General features: G+C 37.4%; 1 protein-coding gene across 1 annotated transcript in view; it reads left to right on the top strand.

The window, feature by feature from the left end:
* Positions 1–20,938, top strand: part of NHLRC2 (NHL repeat containing 2) — a 47,225-nt gene extending 26,287 nt beyond the window's left edge. The window contains 6 exon segments of the mRNA XM_042458492.1: positions 8,874–8,973; positions 9,823–10,054; positions 11,151–11,273; positions 15,909–16,118; positions 18,132–18,357; positions 19,426–20,938. Of these exon segments, the coding sequence (XP_042314426.1) occupies positions 8,874–8,973; positions 9,823–10,054; positions 11,151–11,273; positions 15,909–16,118; positions 18,132–18,357; positions 19,426–19,682 (1,148 nt within the window). The 3' untranslated portion in view covers positions 19,683–20,938.
* Positions 20,939–25,252: the final 4,314 nt, after the last annotated feature.

Below are 25,252 nucleotides of genomic sequence, written 5' to 3'. Positions count from 1 at the left end.
TTTCTCCATATATATATTTTCCCTTTGGAAAAAATATAATGATTTTACCCTAATAAAAAAATATAATTACTTCTTTTCAAACTGCATTTTATTACATTTTACAACACTGTATTCTGAGTCAGCCACTTGATTGTACATATTATCAGGATAAGGGATGTGCCATGTAGCCGCTTGCTCTCTCTTCTTCTATTTCTTCCCTGCTCACAAGCCTGGTTTACCTTCTGTGTAATTCAGAAAATCAATCCATTCCTTGTTAAGTAGATAGATAAAATATTCTGTTGCTCTATCATGGTTTAGAGCTCTTTGGCAATCATAGTTATAGTTTCTACAAATAAACCTAAAAGTGAGTAGTGGGTGTTGCATATGGTGAGAAAATAAAATACCAGTTTTATATTTTATACAGTGCCAGCACTTGTGCTTCCTTCAGCAAGCACGCAAAATGTGAATAATAATTGAAGTGGATCGAATTTGCAGTTAGCACTGCTTGCTGGTGAAAGAAATGAAGAAGGATAATATGGAAAGTTGAGATTATATGGACAGAAAAACACTAGTTCTTTTGCAACAGATATGCCTTCATGATAGAATGTGTAATGCATCAAAGCAGAAACAGTTTTTCTTAGGATGACAAACCAAGCATTTTATAACTTTCAAGCATGCTTCATGTTTCCATCATTCCTGTTTATTTCTGATTGTTAGAATAAAGAAATTGCTTCTTTTTTCCCCTTTTGCCTGTTGGTATATTTCCTTCCTTTAGAATTCTTGAAAAAGGATGTTACATACATTGCATTGGAGTCTTAACACTTTATTAATGACCGTGTACTTTTCAACTTTTTGTACTATCCTCTTCTATTTTTACTCAGTGCTGTTGAAAGCAAGCAGTGCTAAATGCATTTTTGGTTGAAGTGTGAAATGTTCTTGATAGCTGCATTCTTTCTCAAAGGCACAGAGCTATGACCCAAGAGCCACATATAGTTTAATTTCCAAAGCACAAGCTTTCTGAGGTACAGTTTCACCCACTTATTAAAATATCATCTATAGTTTAACTTTCAGTCTGTTGGAGAATGCAGTCCTGATTTTAAAAGGGTTGGATCCAGACTGCTTGTGAATAGACTTTCACTTGGGGAAGACTTGCTGGGGAAGAGAGTAAGGGTGTTTTTTACCATTTCCTTCTGGGCCACTAGTCTCCCTGAAATAATAGCTTGGGATGCCACGCTAGAGGCATTAGGGAAAATACAGCTTTCTCCAGCAACAGCTTAGAAATAGCCATTCAGATTCTACCCTGTTGTTTTTAAGTAGTGTTCATAAATTATGAGGCCAATATGTGCCAGAAAAGTGTATGGCAGTCAGGTTTGAACTTAGATTGATACTGAGATGTGGAAGGAAAGCTAGGAAGTCTGCCAGATATTCTGTAGAACTATAAAATCTCAGCTATAAAATCTACACAAAAAGGATTTCACCTAATTAATAATAATAATCTGAATTAATCTGATCTGATCAATATACATCCCAATCACCCTATCTTTTTAACTTGTATGCTGAATATATCATATGTAAAGCAGGATTAAACTCAGAGCAGGCGTGAAAATTGGAGGAAGGAACACCAACAATTGAATTTGTGCAGATGACACTATACTATTAGCACAAAATAGCAAAAGCTTTAAAAGATTACTTAAGAAAGTCAAGGAAGAAAATGCAAAGGCAGGTTTATAGCTGAGTATTAAGAAAACAAAAATAATGACCACAAATGATTTACATAACTGTAAAGTAGATGTTAAAGACTGAATTAATTCATGATTTTCTATACCTTGGCTCATTTATTCATTAATCAGCATGGAGACTGCAGTCAAAAAATCAGAATAGGACTTGGAAGGGTAGCTTTAAAGGAACTAGACAAGATCCTGAAGTGTAAAGATATATCATTGAATACTAAAATTAATATTGTCCTTGCCATAATATTTCCCATTAATGTGTGTGGTTATTTAAGCTGGAGAGTGAAGAACATTTGAAATGTTTTGCTGGAGAAGAGTTCAGTGGATACTGTGAACTGCTAAAAAGACCAATAAATCGGTCCTAGAGGATATCAAACCTGAACTCTCCCTAGATGCAAGATGTAAGCATTGTTGTTGATGATAGGGTGACATGGCGCTCTCTTATTCATGGGATCAGCATAAATCAAAGTCAGTCTGACAGCAGTTAACAACAACAAATGTATTCTTTATATTTGGAATTGGCTTGAAAGCATTTCTGGTGTTTCTGACAGGAATGTTCATCCAGGAGTACAGAAGATAATTGAGGAGAAAGACACAAACCTGCCTTTCCCCCAGGACATCTACTGTGAGATCCATTATGTAGCATCACTGGTACAGGGTTTAGTTTTAGGAAGTCCAATTTAACAACTCAGCATGAAGTTCACTGGGTCACCTTGGGAACATCCTAACCTACTTTCTTTGCAGATTTATTAATGAAGGTTAAATTAATGCCACATGCATCATCTTGTATTTCCCAGAGGAAAATGTGATACAAATGTGTTTTTGCTGTATTCCATCAGTCCACTGCCCCCCTTATGTATGGTCCAAGAGGAGAAAAAGCCTCTGGCCTAGTCCTCAATCAGATGGGGACCTGTATCTCAACTGTATGGGATTTTCAGTGGAGCTGACATGATGTAATGTTTTGGAAATACAGATATCTATAAACAGAAAAGAGTTTTAGGGCAGAGCCATTATCTTAAACATCTCGTTTTTTTGGTCATAATTTTCTTTATCCATTTTATTTAGTTTAGCATATTTATATTGTTGTTGTTGTTGTTGTTGTTGTTGTATTTATACCCCACTCTTCAGTCATACCTCCTACCTGCAGTTTAAAACTGTAGGGACCACAAACAGTTTTATTCCTTCAGTAGTTATGGTAGTTCTCTTTTTTCCTTTTGTCTAAAACCCTGGCCTGCTACTTTGGGACCAGTAGGTAGGACAGTGTGAAACCAAGTACCTGAAGCTGAAGAGCTGAGGGAATAAACCTTATTGGAATATATGTGTCCTGTGGATCTTACACTGTATACTGGATCTACACTTTTGTGGAGAGGTTATGTATGTTAAACTAAGTAACTATCATAAAAAGACATTGTTTTCAGAAATAAGGACTGATAATACATCAAACGCTGTGGCTGATTGTTATTGCATATTTATACTAGGATGATCATCGCATAGCAAACATCTTGCTTTGATATCTCTGAGCACCACTGGCAATGATAACATACATATCCTAATAAGGATAAGCTACATTGGTTTGAAATTACACCCTAGTTGGAATGTGGAATTTAATTACATAAAAGAATTACTTTGTTCTTTTTACTAGGGTAGCTAATTTATAATAAAAGAACTTTAGGTAAATCCTTTCCATAGAAGGATTATGGCATTTTTCTAGGCTTTCTGTGATCATACTGAGAGGCACATATAAGTACAATATTTTGGCTCCCTGTGGGATTTGCTTTTTTAAAAAAATATCTAAGTGTGTCAATTTTAGATTAAAAAATAACATTCTTTGTTCATGGAATACATGAAACTTTTTGTAATAACCTTCTTTGTTTAAAGTAAGGGAGATGATGTATAAAATAGTCCTGTGATAATTTTTCAGTTTGTATTTTGTAGGCATTGAGTGAAGCCAACTATTTCCAGGATCTTTGGACTATTAATGGCAACAGTGCTATAGTAAGTCCTTAGTCTTTGACATGATCCTGCATGTGATTATGTAGTCGGTGAGAATCTCACACATAATAGTGCTCAGAATTGTGGCATACTGTGAGTGTTTCATAAAACACCTCTGCAGATGCAGCTATATATGGTAATTCTTCTTATACCCTCCCTTTTCTTCTCAGATTAAAAAACTTGTTTCCTCTGTGCCCAGTTTATCTGTTAAGCAACCATAGAAGTTTCATTTCCTGTGTGATTTTTAAAAAATGGTTAAATAGAGCAAGGGATAGAATATTTTATGTAAACCACACACACACTGATTTGTATTTTAAAAGTTGTTGGAAAACACAGACTGTGCAGCATGGGATATGGGATAAGGCATGGGATATTCCCAGCCACCCTTCTGTTGCAAAACATACTCAGTTACATTCTTTATCACATAGGGCCTAAATACCCTAAAGGCACCAGATCCTGTCTGATCATGGAAGCCAAGCAGCGACAGTCCTGGTTAGTACTTGGATGGGAGACTGCCAATGATTATCAGGTGCTGTGGGTTATATTTCAGAGAATGAAATATATGGGGTCACCATAGTCAACAGGCGACCTGAAGACACATTACACACAGAGAGATGCTCTTTATCAGCAATATTTTACAAGATCGTTTGAAAGGCGAGAACCGTGTCAACTGCAGTGCAGTATCAAATTCCAAGGTGATGTGTATAATGTTTACTTAGGCTTGAAAAGAGATAATATAAAAGCATATATAGCTTTTGCCATAACTAGATGTCCAGTGTGGTTGGTGTCCACAAAAATGAGTGGAGTGCACCACTTTATGATTTTTATTTTCAAGGAATTATCTGACCAGTTATTCTGCAACAGAAACCTTCAATGATGAAATAATATAAAATGTTAATGAACCACAAATAGATAACATCAGGAATTTAGAGGGTTTTCATATTTTTAAATACTTAGATCATTCTAACATTAAACAAGAGCAGTCATTGAAGGTCAGGCATGTGTCTTCTTTATTACCCGAGTATGGATCTTCAGTGAATTATTTTTTATAGAAATATGGCATTCATTAAAGCAGTCGTCAGAATAAGATATTTGACAACTGGCATTAGACCAGGACTAGATTGGGTGTATGGTGCTGGCAAAAGAAGAAAAAGAAGATGTGGTGCTAATTTTTTCTTACAAGTTCCAGATCTTGTGTGAATTTGTGAAGGTTTTGTAACATTTCAAGTGGTAACTGGAATCACTGTTGGACCTGACAGATTACAAATGTTTGTCATATTCTTGTTTGTGTGCTTAGTTCCCTTCACTATAGCAGAGATGGGCAAAGTACAGGCTACATGTGGCCAGGACAGTTTTAGTGGCCCCAGAGCACTCCAGGAGTTCTTTGCCCAAAAAGAGGAGGTGTAAGCAGGCCAGTAGCTAGGCTAGGGCAACTGGGGCACCTAGCCAAAGGGGGCCCCAAACAGCGGTGTGCCAAAATGGCGCCCGCAGCATGTGGTAGGACTTGGGAAAGTGCAAACACTCCACCCTACTGAGCCCTACTTTCTGCCCCAGGGCCCCTAAAGGCCTAGCTCCGGGCCTGGGTGTAAGGCATTTCTGTCATGCCCCCCCCTGCCCTGCCCATCTACCAGGGGTGAAAAAATACTTCCATTCTAAATTGTTTGCTTTCTAGGGGGTGTGAGAGTGTTACCACTATGTTTTTGGAGGGACTGGGCCAAATTAGGCCCAGGGAAAGCCTTTTAAAAAAACTGGAAGTAAAAAGGAAGTTATTTCTGCCCATCCTGTTATTAAAAAGGTTTCTCCTGGGCCTAAAATGCCAGATTATACATCATCCCTGAATTGTTTTTAGTAGAAATATGATATCTGCTAAACTAGTTCCATGCGCCATTGCATAGAAATAAGATATTTGGCAACTGGCATTAGACTAAAACTAGATCCATGAAGGTCTAAATCATGATGAAAATGCCCCCCTTGAGGCCATTTGGGGTTTTTTTTGGGGGAGGGGGGTTGGAGGGATGTAGTCCTCTTAAGGTCTATGGGAGGAGGCTAATACAACATCCTCGCCTTCTACAGGCTCCCATCTGTGCACTACAGTCAGCACAAACAACTGGCAGGAGAAATTAAGTATTTCTTTGTTATATTCTTTTTTTCTTTTCCTTTCTTTCTTTCTTCCTTTCTTTCTTTTTTCCGGAGATTTTGAACACCATGCATTACATTTGAATTACATGTGTTTTGCCTGCAAGGTGCGGAATGCTGTAAGTGCCAATTTTATTACAGAACTAAAGAGGAAAGAACTAATTACTAAATAAACATATTCCTCAAATAAGATTTGTTTCTTTAAATGTATCTTTCATGCAGTCAGAAACATAATTTGAGGTAATCTTACATAGTTGTATGAGAAGGTTCATTCAGGTAATGCATTCAGTTTAGTCTGGTTGACTGAAAGCGGAAGAAGGAGAAAGCATGTTTCAAATGTGATCAAAGAATGAAAGCACTGCTGTTGTTGTTATATTTATAAAAATTTAGTCATACCTATTTTAATTACTATATATCTGCTGCATTCACACATTTACTGTATGACATCACTGGATGAAATCTAGTTGGTGGTGGCTTCTGTTAGTAGTGATTCACCTTTGCAGTTTCTGTATCCCCCAGAACATAAGGAACTCTCCAAAGTAAATAGAATAAGAGACAAGTTCCATTTTGTGAAGTCTTTTCGAACAATATTATGTATTGCCAATATTGCTAAGTGACATTGTGAAAAGACAGTTTGGAAGTAAAACTATTTCTAAGATTATTGGCAAAATGAAATACATTAATAATCCATTTATTTATTTATTTATTTATTTATTTAGCATGTGTAGTTGAATGCAAATCCTATTGATTTTCAGTGCCATGCAGTCTCACGAAGGTGTATTAGGGATGTAGTACTGACATAATTTGAGCAAATAGATTCAATTGTCAGTTCTTAACAATGTCCACTAGAATGCACTCTGTTTTCAAAGTATTCACTTACTAAGAATAAAACTGTTAATTGCTTTTCTGGAAAATTATTTGTTATTTTTTCCAGAAGGGATGGATCCTTGGGGTAACTTGATTTTATATAAGTTTTTGAGAACTATCAATTATATAATGTGAATAAATATCAAAGGGAAAATAAACAAAAATAGGCTCACTGCATTATATAATTAACAAATACATTTTTTCTTTTACTTTATCCTGTCTTCCATTCAAATTTTATTAATATTTATATATACAAGGGCATGAACTCCAGCATATTTAAAGTCTTTGAAGTTAAATGTAACTGATCTAAGTTAATACTGAATATTCTTGTTCCCTCTTTTTGTACCCATATGTTTCATTTCTTTCATTAATCAACAAAAGTGGTGTAGATTTAGACCATTTCCACAAAGGAAATTAGAATGACTTTCTCTCCCTTCCTTTTCCTGTATTTACCACAGAGAAAAAGGAAAGAGGAAATGGTGTTTCTAAGAAGTGAACTGTTCTTACTTCTACTACTAAATGAAATACAATTTCATTTTGGCTTAAAGATTGAGGATTAATTTAACCCTGCTTTGATAGATGATGAAGTTTCTGACCAGAATTTTCTGAGTTTAATGAAGAGTTTGAACCTCTGAACTGTTATTAGATATTTAGGTTTCTGGATGTTGATCAGGGACAGGTTTTATTATGTGCCACATAGTGAATTTGTCTTTTCAAATTCATATAGGGTATAAATGCAGCCCTAGATTTGCCACTTGCTTTAATGGCTGACATCAGTAATTGAAAGATATGTTTTTATTCTCTTATGCTTTTTACCATCCTCACTTCTGTGTGAGTGACATGCCTTTCTTCCAAGCCCACTGCCAAGGGCAGAGAGCTTGAAAAAGAGACATAATTTGTTATGACTTTCCCAGGAGTGTGGATAAGAAGAGAAAGAGCAGGATATGAAATCTCTGCTGGTTCTTTTCCTATTCAAACTGCAGCTGAGTCAAGATAGTTTTTCCAAGCATTCCATCCTTATTAGAAGAAAAGATGGTGACACTGACACGGAAAAAAACCCAGCAAGGCCCCGTTCCCACTTACATTTAAACTGGTTTGGATTCGCCGTTGTTCCATGTCGGTGAATCGATTCCAAAAGGTCTCATGCCCACTATGAAAGTGGATCTTTTCATTATCCCGTTGTAATCACTTCTTTTTTGGCATGATTGTCATCCCCACTAGTTTACGCCACTTCAAAATGCATGCCAACCATCTGTGCATCATTGGTGACGTAAGCAGCAGCCCAGCTTGGGAACTATGTTTTTATAAAAAAAATTGATAGAAGATGGTGGATCTACCAAAAACATCCCTCTGCCATTAGTCCCCCCTCTCAAGAATGATGGGATTCAGATCTGTCGTTGCCACTTGTTGTACACACTTTTTCCCAAAAGAAACGCCAAAAAACTTGTGTCAGGAAAGATTGGGGTTTTTGTGTTTGCCTCACTTCATCGTGCTTCAAACCAATCACAATAGGATAGGAATCGGTTTCACATGGGAACAACAATCAGCAATTCACTTTACATCATAGTGGGTACGCGGCCCAAGTGTTTCTCTTACTGATACTCTCCTTTTTCCAGTGAGAAGAATATCACATCTTCTTCCAGATCTTTCATTAGCAATAGAGGGTTTGAAAAAAGACACTTTTGAGGACAGGAAGAGAAATACCTGCTGTTTCGTCTATAGCCATAGTTTTGTGCAAGTTAAGACTCCACCCTTACTTCTAACTCTGTTTGTTTATTAGAAAGTTGAATGAGCACATGGGTCTTTTGTTATATTTAGGAACTCTTGGAAAAGAAAAGAAGCAGGTTTCTCTGCAATGGGGAAATGACTGCCTTCTCCATTCAGCCATTTAGTAAATACAGAAAGTTTGAAAGAAGGACAAAGGCTTTAGTTGACTTGTAGGATTGCAAGTTTTAATTATAAAACCATAGCTGAAATTATTTAAGTTTATCAATTTTGTACATCAATTTGCATTATTGAAAATGGCATAATGTATATCCATTAACGCTGATGTGCAATTATCTACTGAATAATTTGTTGGATTTTTAAAACTTTTTTAAATGAAAATATGAAAAGACAATCAAATAATGGTGCATCCTTTCATTTTTATTGATGTTGTGCCCTTTATAGTTTCAGGAACACATGAAAATGATGTTCTATGGATTGCCATGGCAGGTATACACCAGATATGGGCACTCATGCTGGACTGTGGAAAGCTACCGAAAGGAAGGTAAGCATTTTATATCTACCACAGAAAAGCCAGGTTAGTAATTGGTTAGCAGCTTATCTCCACTTATTACTTCCTTATTGAAACTCTTCAGGAAGAAACCCAAGCTGTTATTAATCAGTTGAATCACAGACTTTCTTCTTCCACTAACCTCAGCCTGTGGGTCACGGCCCCTTTGGGGGTTGAACGATCCTTTCACAGGGGTCGCTTAAGACCATCGGAAAACACATATCTCTGACGGTCTTAGGAACCGAGATACCACAATTTTATGGTTGGGAGTCACTACAACATGAGGAACTGTATTAAAGGGTTGCAGCATTAGGAGGGTTGAGAACCACTGTATTAAAGCAACTGTAATTATTGATTACCACTTCTTGCTTACTATATAGTGGGTCCTTGGTATCCACTGGGCTATGGTTCCACGACCCCCCATGGATACTAAAATCTGTGGATGTTCAAGTCCCATTAAATATAATGGCATAGTAATATGGTGTTTCTTATATTAAATGGCAAAATCAAGGATTGCCTTTTGAAATTTATTTACTTATTTATTTATTTATTGAGCCATGGATTCTTGAATCTGTGGCTAAAGAATCAATGGATGCGGAGGGCCAGCTGTAATTGGAGAAGTGCAGTCCAAGAGAAAAGAGTGAACAAATCCATTTTGAATTTTTAATCAACCATTAATATAAAGCAATAAAAATCTGGTGATTCTACGGCTGAGTAAAAAACGAAAGAGTGTTATTTTGTTCAGTGAATAAAGTTATGTAATGTAAGTGATGGTATTTAGAGAACAGACTGCTGGTTGAAATCACTTATTATGTCCCATGGAAATTCCTCCTTTTATTTTAGTGACTTAAAAAAAGGAACCTGCCTTCGGTTTGCTGGGAGCGGAAATGAAGAGAATCGGAACAATGCATATCCCCATAAAGCAGGCTTTGCCCAGCCTTCTGGTTTGTCTGTTGCTGCTGAAGAGCCATGGAACTATCTTTTTGTAGCAGACAGTGAGAGCAGTACAATACGAACAATTTCTCTGAAAGATGGGGCTGTGAAGCACCTTGTAGGAGGAGAGAGAGACCCAATGGTAAGTTAAAATTATTTTTGTTGCCATTTCCTGTTTTCCCATTTTAACCCCCTCCATTTGCTCCTCCAAGTAAGCGAGGGTCGCGGATCTGAAATCCACAAAAAACGAGGGGCAACTGTATTTTACTCCTGGGAAGGTGAGAGGGCCCCAAAAATGGCCTGCAAGTACTTTGCCCACCCCGGCCTTGGAGATTAAGTGGTTGTGTAGAATCTTTTAATGGTGTAATGTTTGTTGCGTTTTGACTTTAATATTATGTTTTTAAAGTCATTTTGACTTTTTAAAGTTAATGGCTTTTTAATATATATCGTATAATTATATTTTACTTTCCTATCATCGGTAGAGGTATCCAGCTTTGTCCTAGTTTATCTCACCTTGTTGCATACTGATTTGGATCCCATGTCAGGGAGATAATTAAGTAAATAAGAAGTGAGGAAGCAATTATGCCATGTTCTTTGCTTCTCCTAGGCCATTTTAAGCCCAGCAGTTTCCTTGGGAATGGGGTGAGGGGGCTGAAAATGTTATCAATTCTCACTCACACAATCCCAGCAAGCATTGTGTGATTCCACCCCCCCCCCCCAATAGTTATTGGGGGTTTAACCGCCAAAAGTCTTCTGGGCAGCCTCTTCTGCCTTCCCCCAACCTCTGACAGTTGTCCAGCTCTATTTACAACTGAGCTAGGACTTTCTCTTGTCCCAATTTTCCCAGTGCTGGGACATTTTTATATGGAATTCAGTTCCACACACACATACTCATCTACATTTACAATGCAGTCCTTTATGTGTCTTTTTGTTCTGTTAACTCTGAAATATGGCAACCTATCATAGGAGTTTCTTGGGAAGACTTATTCAGATTGATTTATTTTCCTCTGGGGTTAAGAAAAATGATTTGCTCAAGATCACCCAATGGGTTTCCATGTCTGAGTGGGAATTCAAACCCTGGTTTCGCAGAGTCTTAGCCTAACACTTAAATCATTCCACCACACTGGTTCTGTATATGTATACTCTTTGTACTCCAAAGTGAATCTTTACATTCAATGGGCCATATTCAGCAACTAAATCATTGAAGCATAATCTAATTTTTCTTTCTTTTGTAAAAGAATTTATTTGCCTTTGGTGATACTGATGGAGCTGGAATCAATGCAAAATTGCAGCATCCCTTAGGAGTAGCCTGGGACAAGAAAAGAAGCCTCTTATATGTTGCAGATACCTATAATCATAAAGTAAGTCTGGATAATGAATCAGCTATTTCAGTTTCATTTCATCACCATTACTTCAAACTTACATTTTAAATAATCAGTAGTATAAAATTGTTTATTGGATTTTAGAAATGAATTAATACTTCTTTATACATTATCATGATTGCTTTTTACATTTTATTGTTAACCTATGCATTATTTGTGGATTTTGATTATGCCTATTGTGTCAGCCAAATTGCTAAGAGGAAATTCCCACATGACGATAGGTCTCAAGAATTGATTTGTGACAACTAACAGCAATAAACATGAGACTAAAATGCGAAAGTGCAAAGGTATTCATCTGTTATTGTTTGCAAAGCATTCTTATTACAGTAGCACAGAACCTAAAATTACATTCCCCCTTACCTTAGTCTGTTTGATGACATAATTTGTACATTAGTACAGTGGTGCCTCGGGTTACGAAATTAATTCGTTCCGCCATTCCTTTCGTAACACGAAAATTTCGTAACCCGAAATAGCTTTCCGTTAGCGTTGGAAGCCTATAGCATTTGAATTTCGCGCCGAAATGAATTTCGTAACCCAAAAAATATTTCGTAACCCGAAACAGTTTTTGCCAATCCAACTTTTTCGTATCCCGGAAATTTCGTAACCCGCGCATTTCATATCCCGAGGCACCACTGTAGTTGTAATTCATAGACATTGTAAACATGCTGATGTAAATATCTACAGTACTATAGGTACATGTTGTAGGATACCAGAGATCCTGCTAAACATGTCACATACAGCAAGAAGATTCATATGAGTTTTGACACTAATTGTCATGCATCTTCAAGAAATGTAAGGAAATATTTTATTAAACAACTGTTACTCTGTTTTCTACAGAAATTCCAGTAGTCACTTGAAATCCACATCTTTTCCACAAATGTTCATGGAAGTAGCTTGTTCCTTTTGTTTAACAGTAATAGTTGTGCAAATGGGACTTCATATTGTTAAAAGATAACACTTGAACCTGAGGATAATGGAGCAGGGGACAGAATAGGGGAATTTCAGCACAGAATAGGTAAAGAGATAGTACAGGAATACCTGGTTAACCAAAATGAATATAAGTCTTCAGGACCTGATGAGCTACATCCAAGGGTATTAAAAGAACTGGCAAATATAATCTCGGGATCATTGGCAATAATCTTTGAGAACTCCTGGAGAACAGAAGTCCCAGCAGACTGGAGGAGGGCAAACGTTGTCCCCATCTTCAAAAAGGGAAAAAAAGAGGATCCCAACAATTATCGTCCAGTTAGTCTGACATCAATACTAGGAAAGATTCTAGAGCAGATCATTAAACAGAGAGTCTGTGAACATCTAGAAGGCAATTTCATAATCACAAAAAGTCAACATGGATTTCAGAGAAACAAGTCACACCAGACAAACCTGATCTCTTTTTTTTAAATAAAATTATCAGCTTGGTAGATGAAGGGAATGTGGTGGATATAGTATACAGTGGTACCCCGGGATACGAAAGCACCGCCTTACGAAATTCCCGGGATACGAAAAAATCCTATAGGAAAAAACTGTTCCGCGTTACGGTTTTTTTTTTTCGGCTTATGAAAAAAATTTTTGGTGCTTTTCGGTGCTTTTTCGCACGAAATCGCGGCTTTTAGCGCTAGCGCCTATGGCTTTTTCGGGTTACGAAAAAAATCGGGTTACGAACGCCGCGGCGGAACGAATTAATTTCGTAACCCGAGGCACCACTGTATCTTGATTTCAGTAAGGCCTTTGACAAGGTTTCCCATGACATTCTTGCAAACAAGCTTGTAAAAGGTGGGCTAGACAAGGTAACTGTTCCATGGATTTGTAATTGGTTGACCGGCCGAACCCAAAGGATGCTCAACAATGGCTCCTTTTCATCCTGGAGAGAAGTGACCAGTGGGGTCCCACAGGGTTCTGTCCTGGGCCCAGTGCTATTCAACATCTTTATCAATGACTTGGAGGACAAAATTGGGGCCATACTCATCAAATTTGCATCAAATGACACCAAATTAGGGGGAGTATCTAATACCCCAGAGGACAGGATCAAAATTCAAAATGACCTTAATAGATTAGAAAAGTGGGCCAAAGCTAACAAAATGAAATTCAACACAGAGAAATGTAAGGTACTGCAGTTAGGGCTGAAAAATGAAATTCACAGATATAGGATGGGGGACACCTGGCTGAACAAGACTACATGTGAAAGGGATCTAGGAGTCCAAGTAGACCATAAGTTGAACATGATTCAACAGTGTGATGCGGCAGCTAAAAAGGCCAATGCAATTTTAGGCTGCATCAATAGAAGTATAGTGTCTAGATCAAGGGAAGTAATAGTGCCACTCTATTCTGCTCTGGTCAGGCACCATCTGGAATATTGTGTCCAGTTCTGGGCACCACAGCTCAAAAAGGATGTGGAGAAACGAGCGTGTCCAAGGGAGGGCAGCTAAGATGGTGAAGGGTCTGGAAACCATGCCCTATGAGGAACGATTTAGGGAGCTGGGTATGTTTAGCCTGGAGAAGAGAAGGTTAAGAGCTGATATGATAACCCTGTTTAAATATTTGAATGGATGTCATATTGAAGAGGGAGCAAGCTTGTTTTCTGCTGCTCCAGAGACTAGAACACGGAACAGTGGATGCAAGCTGCAGGAAAAGAGATTCCACCTCAACATTAGGAGGAACTTCCTGACAGTAAGGTCTGTTCAACAGTGGAACAAACTCCCTTGGAGTGTAGTGGAGTCTCCTTCCCTGGAAGTCTTTTTTTTAATTTATTTTATTTATTTAGGTATTTATATCCTGCCCTTCAGCCCTAATGGCTCTCAGGGCGGCTTACAATATTATTTTTAATCAGACAGTTCCCTGCCCTCAAGCTTACAATCTAAAAGACACGAAACAAAAGGAGAAGGGAATGATGGAGGGAAAGGGGATGAGGTCCAGTGGTTCTTCTCTCCCTCTAAGGCCTGGACCAAGGCAGATGGATTGGAGGGAGGGCTCTTCCTTCTTCCAGGCTAGTCCTGATGGAGCTGGACTTGCCTGGCGAACTCCCTCTCAGGCCGGCAGATGGCAGTTGTGGAGGGCGGAGTCTCCTTCCTTCAGGCTTAGTCCTGATGGAACTGGACTTGCCTGGCCAACTCCCTCTCAGGCCGGTGGATGGCAGTTGTGGAGGGCGGAGTCTCCTTCCTTCAGGCTTAGTCCTTTTAACAGAGGCTGGATGGCCCATCTGTCGGGGTTGCTCTGATTGGGAATTCCTGCTTGGCAGGGGCTTGGACTGGATGGCCCTTGTGGTCTCTTCCAACTCTATGATTCTATGACACTTTAAACAGTTAGAAGCACATTCAAAGCATTGTAAACATAAAAATGCAGCATCCCATTAAAAGATTCTCCTGTCACTACAGATATGCTTAAATTAAAAAAAGTCTTCCAAGGAGAAGGGGACCAACAAAGCTTCCCATGGGAGTAAACTGCTTAACTTGGGAGCAGCAACAGAGAAGGCTCACTCTCATGTCTTCACTAGATTGGTCTGTTGAGGTGGTTGGATTATGGCAAAAGGTCTCCCCCCGCTCCCTGAAAAGTATATTCATACATGGCAGGGGGCTGAACTGGATGGCCCTTGTGGTCTCTTCCAACTCTATGACTCTGTATCACAAGGCTCATATGCTTCCAGATTCTTTCCTCCATAGTCAGATATACTTCATTTCTTCAAATTCTCTATTCATTGACTTTCTCTACATTTTCACTTAAAGAGAGGAAGAACAAGAGAGTGTGTGCACACTGTGTATGCCCCCTGCAAAGCAGAAGTGATCATCTAATTTCCTAATTCCACAAAGCACTGTTAACATATACATGATTAGAACTTGTATAATTAGTGTTCTTGATTGTAACTTTGACCTAAGTTCTATTTTTTAATAATGTTTTAAGTAAATTTTTAAAATCTGATTTAAATGTTTAAAAAACAATATAAATGTTTAAAATCTGACTTTTGGGTTTAGTTTCTTTTAATGATTGGTTGTTATCTGCCCTGAGGACAAAAATAATTTTGTCAAAGAAGTACAGAAATAAGTAAATCAGAAGCCAAATGTCTGTACACTTAAAATATGTTTTGAAAATATTATCAGAGTGTTTTAAATATTCTCCATTGATCAGGAGAACAAATCTGCTTACTGTTATATGCAGCAAGGAGATATATTTAATTCCATTGTTGGGAGAAAGATACAGCTGGATTTAATAATAGTAATATTAAAAAGAAAAATGTGAAGCCTCCAGAGAACACATTATATTTGTATCTCAATATATATGCACATACACATCAAACATTTTGCTGGATGCATTGAAAACTTGGGTGTTTGAAGTCCTCCATTTTGATATTGCTGCAGTATCTGCAGAGCATCATGGCTGTGTTCACTGAGTACTAAGAAATATTAATTAGCAGCTGTATGCATATGTGTGATAACAGCATTTCCCCCATATTTTGATTTTCATTAATTAATATCTTCAACTAGCAGTCATTGGGAATAAAAATCTTTCTTCACATAGATGGTCAAATTCAGTGCCTGCTGCTGTAGACTTGCCCTTTGAAGGCCAAGAAATGGAATCGTTGCTGTTATGATTTACAATGTTTTCTTTGTGTTGTTTTTCCTTTAGATTAAATTTATAGATCCCAAAATGAAGAATTGTGCAACATTAGCAGGTACAGGAGAAGCAAGCAATACCATTGGTTCCAGCTTTATCTCTTCAGCTTTTAATGAACCAGGAGGCTTGTGCGTTGAAGAAAGGGGACATTTGCTCTATATTGCAGACACCAACAACCATCAAATTAAAGTGCTAGATTTAGAAACCAAAACCGTTTCATTGGTAAGCTGTCTCCATTAAATGTTATATCGCACTATATAGCGCTTTCTGCACAGGATAAATTATTTATAGTTGGATCATCCTTCATCAGATATCCTAAGCTAACTGCCTGGATACTATGAAGCATAGCAGTAAATGCATTCTTATATTGTTTTATAATGATCTGGCAACTAGAACAGCTTTTGTGTTAAGGATATCCTGAGACTTAAAATAAATGTTCCTTGTTGGAAAGGACACTAGTGCAATTAGAGTAAGCTGAGATACAGAAACGTCAGTTTTCAGAGTGTTTTTGAACTTAGATATGAGAGATCTGATTCAAGTCTCATATTAGTCTTAATGAATAGGTCTAATGAGTTCCATGTGATCTCTGTGTCATTCCCACCTTAAAAGGGAAATAAGTCCCACCTAGTGGGATCTTAAGGAGACAAACGAGATAACTATTGTGAAGTACTTCAAATATGTTTAAGAAGTCTTTAATTAAGTAAATAGACTCTCTGATCATGATTTTCACTGAGTTAATAAGCTTCTGCAGCTGAGAGAACAACAGAAGGGGAAATACAGTGTTTTTGTTGTGGAGAATATTAGCATTGTGTCTGCATCATTACCTTCAAGGCAGTGGAAACCGTGCTTTCTCCTGCCTCTGCCATCTAGAGGATTGGTTCTGGTCTGACCCACAGGATATATAGACGTGGTCATTTAAATTGAACATCTGCAGTCATAATGACATGAGTGAATTGTCTTTTGTTTAAAGACTCTTAAAAATGCAGGCAAAAGAATGGTAAAAAGTTAATAGTCTCATAGCATTAGTAACTTTTTCAGTATAACAGATAGTACATCTGTTATCCTAAGAGCTGTTTGGGTTTAATAATTGTTGAAGCTGAACATGTATTTAGATGGTTAATCACGTGTAACTAAACAAGTCAGAACTGTCAAGACAAGGAATATTTATCTACTACTTTGTTTGCCATGAAAGATGACAGATACACTAATAGTGTTTAAACTATGCTAGATTCTAGAAAATCTCCTTAATAATAATTTGTAGCATACATCTTTTGTTTAAAACATGATGTTGAAAACAAATGCTAATAAAAGATTGAATGCTTTAATCAGTTAGCAAAGTCACTTGCTTTTTTTTTTGCTTTTTTGTATCCATCTGTTATTCAACCAGTTCTGACTCTGTCTCTGAAAAAGATGATAAACTAATCATAGTGTTTACTGAGTAGACAAGCCTCCTGACACTGTAATGAAGGAGGAACATTTGCTTGGCCTGAATTCTGTGTCAACAGGGGTGAGGCTGAGGAACTTGGGAAAGGTGACAATATTCTGATATACATCCTGAGTTTCTGTGAAAAACTTTTAAAAAAAACCTCAGCTATGTTTATTCTGGTTATTTTAATTTACAGGTAGTAACTGAATTTGGAAAATGAGGACTGTGTATCACCCCAAATTCTGAAAAGACATTTTTGCCCTTCAAATGGCAAATTGGGCCCTAGAAGTCTTACGGGAGGTGTGATTTGCCTAATTTAAATGTCCCCTCCCCCAAATCACATATTAGGCCAGAAAGGAACATTTTCCCACAATTTTCCATATTTTTAAAACTTTTTTTCTGGACTGAAACAGGCCTAGAGAAAATGACATTTGAATAGCAAATAGGTCCCCAAGAGAGGCCTCTTAGGGAAGACAAAAATAATGTGAGGTGGGCATTGGAAGCAAGCTTGATAGGCAATAGACTCTTAGAAGATACCCAACTATAGATTGTCTAAACAGAAGAAACCTGCCCAACAACCTGTAAGTATCATTGAACTCAGTGGATATGACTTTTTTGTTAGATATTCATAGAGCACGTTTGGCTTCCTCTTTTATTTTTTTAAAGAAGCAATGTACAAGGATTTAGCTTTCATATTAAGAAGTTGTGGTTTGTTTACAAGTATCAAGTTGATGACTACAATTTACTTTTCTAAATACTATTATTTAAACTTCATAATAAAAGAGTTTTCCTTTTTGTTCCTTTGATAGTTAGCTCTTCTAAATTCTGATACAGTGGATGCTGTAACCGATCAGAGTGTGCGAAAGACTGATATGACAAAAATACCAAAGCTGCCTAAATCTGCTCCAAATCTTCAGTTACCATCAGTGACTGTAAGCCCTGGTCAAGCACTTCAGTTTGCACTGAAACTTAGCCTGCCCCCAAATACCATACTGACCAAAGAAGCACCCAGTTCATGGTTTCTCACATCAGAAGGTAAATGGCCTCATTTGCTGTTTAGAGGAAATGCTTCTGGAACCCTTTGAAGTTCTGTTATTTTGTTAGATGAAGTGACTGTCACCACACATTTATTTGACAGTTATAAGCTGTGTTTAGAAATGTAAATCATTATTGTATATTGTATATGCTATCATAATATGATGTCCAGGGAGTCCTGGTGGCACAGTGGTTAAATGCCAGTACTGCAGCCACAACACTATGAGTTCAATCCTGAGGAGCTCCAAGGTTGACTCAGCCTTCCATCCTTTCGGAAGTTTGTAAAACAGCTTGTTGGGGGCAATTGCCTTCCATGTTATAAACCTCTTAAAGACTGCTTAGTTCACTATGAATTAATACAAAAATATAAATGCTATTGCTATTGCTAATTTAAACTCAGTCCTTGTCTTTTATGTTGCTATAGAGTTAGAACTCATGTAGATGTGCAGTTATCTGTTTGTTATATAGATGTGAGTTCAAAGCTCTTCAAAGCCATCTGTGGTTTCAGTCAGGTTCCAGTCAGACCAGAGCTCTCACATTTAGGCTGAAATTACAGTGATTTTACTATCAGAATTGTTATGGGTCCTAAAAGGTTGTGGATAAATTGAAGATACCAGACTGGATTGAAGGTGCTGTGCTACAGCAGAAAGCTTTTCCCATTCAACGTTAGCAGAATGATTACAAATTAAATATATGCCATCCAGAGGCTTCTGTTAGCACAGGTTCTAGGATAAAACTTTGGCAGGGTTATTTTATAGATGTCTTCATAGACAAGTATTTACTAGAGTAATTCTGGCTCTCCTATTGAATGAAAACTCCTATTACCTGTAGCCAGTAGCCAGTAAATACAGTCTTAACAACATCTGGAGGGCCACACATTCCCTATCCATGATGAATATCCTGCCACATATATTTTCATATTAATTTACTTTATGACATAGCATGAGATACCTTTGGGTACTGCAGTTTTTTAAATCCAAATCCAAATTTTGTTTTATTAACAACAAGCTATAACACACTGATGTAATAAAATGCTGAAATAGTGATGGCCTCCCATTTCTTTTCTAGGTAGTCAGTGGCTGCTTCATGAACAGAAGACGTTGGGAGAAATTGAGGACATTTCTAAACAGCCTTTAATCCCATTTCAGATACCCATGAGCTGCCTATCTGCTGAAGTTGTACTATCAATTAAAGTGTGCCTCTATTACTGTAGCGAGGATAGTAGTGCCTGCATGATGAAAGGAATCTCATTCAACCAGCCCTTCCGTATAACTAATGCCAATGAAGGAAGCACAACTCTCATTGAGCTCTTATATGCATTTTAAGAGAACTAAAGCAAAAGAAGATACATTTATATTCTTAAATGCTAGTTTCTAATATTCTTTTCACACCAGTTTTTTTGTTATTGGGTGGTGATAATTTCTTCAGTTTTAGTCTTCCAACAGAATACAACTAATTTTGCCTTATATAGCACTTTCATGTTCATCGTGAAAACTTTTGGGAGGTATCTGCAGACATAGGCTCAGATGAGGTAAAAATGGTTATGCTGAATCATTAAAAAATTAACCAAATTGTAGTACTTTATTCCTTTATTGTATATGCACTAAGTGGGCTCAGGTTACTGCACGAATAAGGGAAAAGGACTAAGCCTCATCATCAAAGTTCAGTCATAGTGCTGTCATATTTTATAAGAAATTTTCTTTGTGTATGGAGCAAAAGCCTAATGGTAAAATCCTCTCCATGCCTTCTCAGAAATAAGCCATATTCAGTTTAATGGGACTTAACCTCCAGGCAAACAGTTTAAATATATTTTTCTTTTGAAAAGTGGTTAAGACTTTTTTTCTTGGATTGTACACATTGTTTTCTCATCTTTTTATGGTGTATTTAAGAAACTGATGTCATCTGAAATAATCTTGAAATGTATTAGGCTTTTTTCTGCAAGCAGTGTTTATTACACAAAATATTGTATGCCTTACATTTCTGAGAGAACATTTATAACAATTAATAATAATGATAGCAAATCTTGCAGCATTATGAAACAGAAAGCAAACCTACCTGTCATAATGATGACACTTCGGGATTTAATAGCTTTAGAGATTTCACCTCAACATTAGACGAACTTCCTGACAGTAAGAACTGTTTGACAGTGGAACACACTTCCTCAGAGTGTGGTGGACTCTTCTTTGGAGGTCTTTAAAGAGAGGCTGTATGGCCATCTGTTGGGGATGCTTTGTGTGTGAGTTCCTGCATAGCAGGGGGTTGGACTGGATGGCCCTTGTGGTTTCTTCCAACTCTATGATTCTATGAAGTTACTATATTTTGATATTAAGATTTCTTGTGTAAATTTTTCTCAGTGCTGTGTTAAAACTAAAAAGGTCATGAGTGCAGTTTACATCTATTCCATACAATATTAAATCCAAGGATTTATTTTCATTTATTTGTTTTGTAAAGCTTCATAATGCTTTTATAAAGGGTGCATCTGCACTGTAGAAATAATGCCGTCTGACATCACGTTAACTGTCATGGCTCCATCCTACAGAATCCTGGGATTTGTAGTTTAGTGAGGCATGAGCACTCTTTGGCAGAGAGCTAAAGACCTTGCATAACTACAAATCCCAAGATTCCACACGATGGAGCTTCAGCACTTAAAGTGATGTAAAACTGCATTTTTGGGTGCATCTACAGTGTACAGTCGACCCTTGACATTCACAGGGGTTAGGGGCACAAGATCCCCTGCTAAAGTCAAAATTTATGATGGGGGGGGGCGCAAGAGCAGTGCTCACATAGGTGCCCCCATCTCCCTTCCAAAGCCTCAGAGAGCACTAGCAAGCTCTCTGAGGTGCTGTAAGTGCAGGGGAATGTGCATTCATGGCTCCCTCCTTTGGCTCCCTCCTTTCCTTCCAAGGCTCTGGGGAGTTCTCTGAAGCCTTGGAACGGCAGGAAGGAGGCTGCATTTGCTTTCCTCAAACCCCTTCCCAAGGCAAAGAGCTGCTTGGGGAAAGAGGCAGCTCTTTGTCCTGGAAAGGGGCAGGATTGGTGTGCACACCCTTCACAGCTTCTCCCTCCTGGGCTTTTTTCCTCCCCAGGGGGAGAAGACAAGGAAGAGTGCATGCATGCACAGCAGCCTTGTCCTTGCAAATAATCAAAACCGCAAGTGTCAAAGCTACAAATGTTGAGGGACGACTATAGATGTACCCAAAGATTCATAGTCCTCCATAGATGTTACCTTGAAGATCTTTGGCATTATCATTGAAATGTTAATAATGCATATGTTTTCCATTTGCCCATGAAGTGCCCAGACATTATTAGTTGTTAGAATCTTATTAACACAAAGCTTAAGGTCAATAATACTGGGGTCCAGTCAGCAATCTTACATAAAGAAAGGAAAGAAAAGAATTAAAATTGGACAAATGTATTTTATATGTATGTGCAGTTTTATAAAGTGCAGTTTTACAAAGCAAGAGTCTTTTAAGATACATTTCAAAACACTGGTCTAAATGCATATTAGCATATGCTTTATGTCAAATGGCTTACCTTTTAATGCAAAAGTGAAGTTGATATATAGTGTTTCTGAAGGATTGTCAAGTGTTTGTCTTTCAAGGGGAAACCATATGGTGTGGTATGGCTTTTTCTTCTGCTTCAAAATCACTTTTCAGCACAGATGAAAGTTTAAAGGTCACTTGAATACCAAAAATATTCTTTCCACTATTGTGTAGAATTCAGAAATTTCTTCAGCCTTCTGGCCTATCCTTCAAGCTATATTCTGGGGAACTCAAAAGAGTTTATTCCTGTGAAACATAATAGACATGGAATTTTCTCTGCTACATTGAAAGCATTCTCTAAAATTATGTAAGTCTTGTTTTAAGAGAAAGGTGTTCTATTCCAGTGCAGCAAGATTAATGCAAGTGATAGCGACGTCTTGCCCTTTACACTATTCCAAATATTAAAACAGTAACAGACATTGCCTTTTGCACTCTTCTTTCTATGCTGTCTTGGCTAAAATTCAGGATCTGCTTTATACATTCTCCTTTACTAGGTTTGAAAAAAAGATCATTGTTTTGGATAAACCTCTCTGTTGTTCTCACAAGTCAGAAGATTAATGGGCTTTCTCCCTTGCCACTGGACAGAACAGTAGAAGTGTTGACTTAACCAATACCATAAATTCACACATACACAAATCACTGGCTATCAGGAGAACTGGGAGTCTAGTAAACAATATGTATAACAGCATTGAAAACCTAGGCTTAAATTTGAAATACATCTATATTTAGGGATGTAGCAACCTGCTCTAAATTTGTTTAAATGGTTTAAAGGTGTTTGTTTTTTTAAAAACCTCATGACCTTTATCAGAGGCTAATGTAGGCTTGCAGCTATAGGTTAATGAATATGTGTTTTTAAGCATGTCACAAAAATCAATCTTCTTATTCGGTGCTATTTTTTAAAAATGTATTAATCAGCAGCAGGTTTATATAAATAATATTATAAAAGCAACTTTCTTGTGGTCGGTGTTTGTCCTCTATTTTTGTAAGTAAAGTATACAATTTTTAGGTGTTTCCATATACTGTGTTAAGTTGGAAACGTATTTCAGACTACAGAAATGTATTTCAAAAGTCCAAAAGCTGTCAGAATACAAATGTACTTATCATTTAGTTAGTATATCTTTACCCCTCTCTGCCTCTGGAAGTGGCCCTCGATTGGGTCAATAATTGGCCCATACCTGCTAGTGTTGGCAAGGAGACATTTTTCAAATTGTACATATTGCCCTATTAGTTCTGACTAGCAAGGTCACATTAGCACTATACTTATACAAATAACTTACACTATACCTATACAAATAATTAGTTGAAGTTTAGGTAACTCCAATAAGGCAAAAACTGTCAGATAACAAAAGAATTTCTTTCATGAATTTTGGATCTTTTGCCCAACTGGTTCTTCAACATAAAATTATGCAAATACAGTATATACTCAACTATAAGTTGACCTTATATATAAGTTGAAGGCAAGTTTGGTAGCCAACATTATGGATAAGTCGAGTGTAAAACCTAGGCACATGTAATAAAGGATATAAAGGATGAAATAAAGCAAAACAATGCCAAAGAACTTACAAAATTCTAGCAGGCATAACTATTTGTGCACATACTAAAGGCTGGATGGCTGAGTGAATAGAAGGGGATCAGTGCTTCCATGGCAGTGTGTGTGTGTGTTCGTGCATTAAAATACAGTACTTACATTGACCTATGGATACGTTGACTTGGGTTTTTTGGGTCAGTTTTTTTAACCTAAATTTCTAGATTTATACATGAATATATAAAGTAGTTCATATTAGCTTGCTTTAGGCTTCATGCAAAACTGTAGTCAGCACTGGGTCTTCCCCATTCTCTGAAGCAGCAGTGGAGAGTGTTGAGAAACTTAACTTCCACTTTAGCAATACTCGCATCAAACCTCACAAATTGTGTTTATTATTCACCATGATTTGCTTGAAAAGAACTTCAAAAATGGGCTGTAAAGCTTCCTCAAACAAACCATAATTAACATTAATCACAATTTAGGATTCAGATGACACACTAAAGTGATTGAAATCTAGAGCAAAAGCTTAAGTCTCACAGATGAGCTATAAGAGAAGGGAGGATGACTGTAAGTCTTAAGGTTCACTGCAGCTTATTCCTGTCATGCTAAACATTATTTAATGTTCCATTCAAACACGACCAATAACCAGCTATGTAGATGCTTTAAAATAATGCACTGACTATGTAAAATCAAATCATTTTGTGTATTGAAGCACCTTCTTATAATTTTGCTGTTTGCCTCCATATTTGTAAACATAACATGGTAATGATTTATTTTTGGATGAAACCATTCTAGTTCCTAAATTATGATGGGAGTCCTAATGTTGGCATTTAATCTCATCCAGGGCATCTGGGTTTTGACACATAATTGACTTAAATATTAAAATGTAGTTTGGCTGCTACAGTGGAGAAAATAAAAATGCTAGTTTGCCTTTAATCTACCTAGCCTTCCATTAAACCAGAGTAAACTTAATCAAAATGCACTAACTGAGATCCTTAGCTTCTGGAACTTCTTAGCTTTTCATTGTAGCATATGTATTTCTGGGGAACCTCAATTTGAAAGTATTCTTCAGAACACAGCAAATGAAAGAAGGAATATACTGTATTTTACTTCTGATTTTTGGTATGATGGGATTGTACACCGAACAAGATGAACTGTGTTTTTCAGAAGTTGATCTGTTTGCTTGTTTTGCTCCTTTTTATGTTTTTCATGTTTGTTCTGATTTATAACAAGACATTCTTTTCTACTTGACATAATCATAAATATAATGTAAGCTTGAAAGAATGCTTTAGAGTTCTGTATGTAATATTTTGTATTAAATGGCTTTGAAACCCCAACACATTTTCAGCTTTGATTCTGAAAATGTTAAGATTCTTGTGCACAGAAACCTTCTGTAGTAGTTCTGTTTTGCACACAGAGGTGTTCAGATTTTAAGGAGGGCAACCAAAATGGTGAAGGGTCTGGAAACCCTGCCCTATGAGGAACGACTTAAGGAGATGGGGATGTTTAGCCTGAAGAAGAGAAGGTTGAGAAGTGATATGATAGCCTTATTTAAATACTTGAAGGGATGTCATATTGAGGAGGGAGCTACCTTGTTTTGTGCTGCTCCAGAGACTAGGACCAGGAGCAGTGGATGCAAATTCCAGGAAAAGAGATTCCATCTCAACATTAGGAGGAACTTCCTGACAGTAAGGGCTGTTTGACAGTGGAACAAACTCCCTCGGAGTGTAGTGGAGTCTCCTTCCTTAGCGGTCTTTAAGCAGAGGCTGGATGGCCATCTGTCAGGGATGCTTTGTTTTAGATTTCCTGCATGGCAGGGGGTTGGACT

The sequence above is a fragment of the Sceloporus undulatus genome, chromosome 3 (genome assembly GCF_019175285.1).
Source record: "Sceloporus undulatus isolate JIND9_A2432 ecotype Alabama chromosome 3, SceUnd_v1.1, whole genome shotgun sequence".
In the NCBI taxonomy this organism is placed as follows: Eukaryota; Metazoa; Chordata; class Lepidosauria; order Squamata; family Phrynosomatidae; genus Sceloporus; species Sceloporus undulatus.
This window is presented reverse-complemented; position numbering and strand designations above follow the sequence as displayed.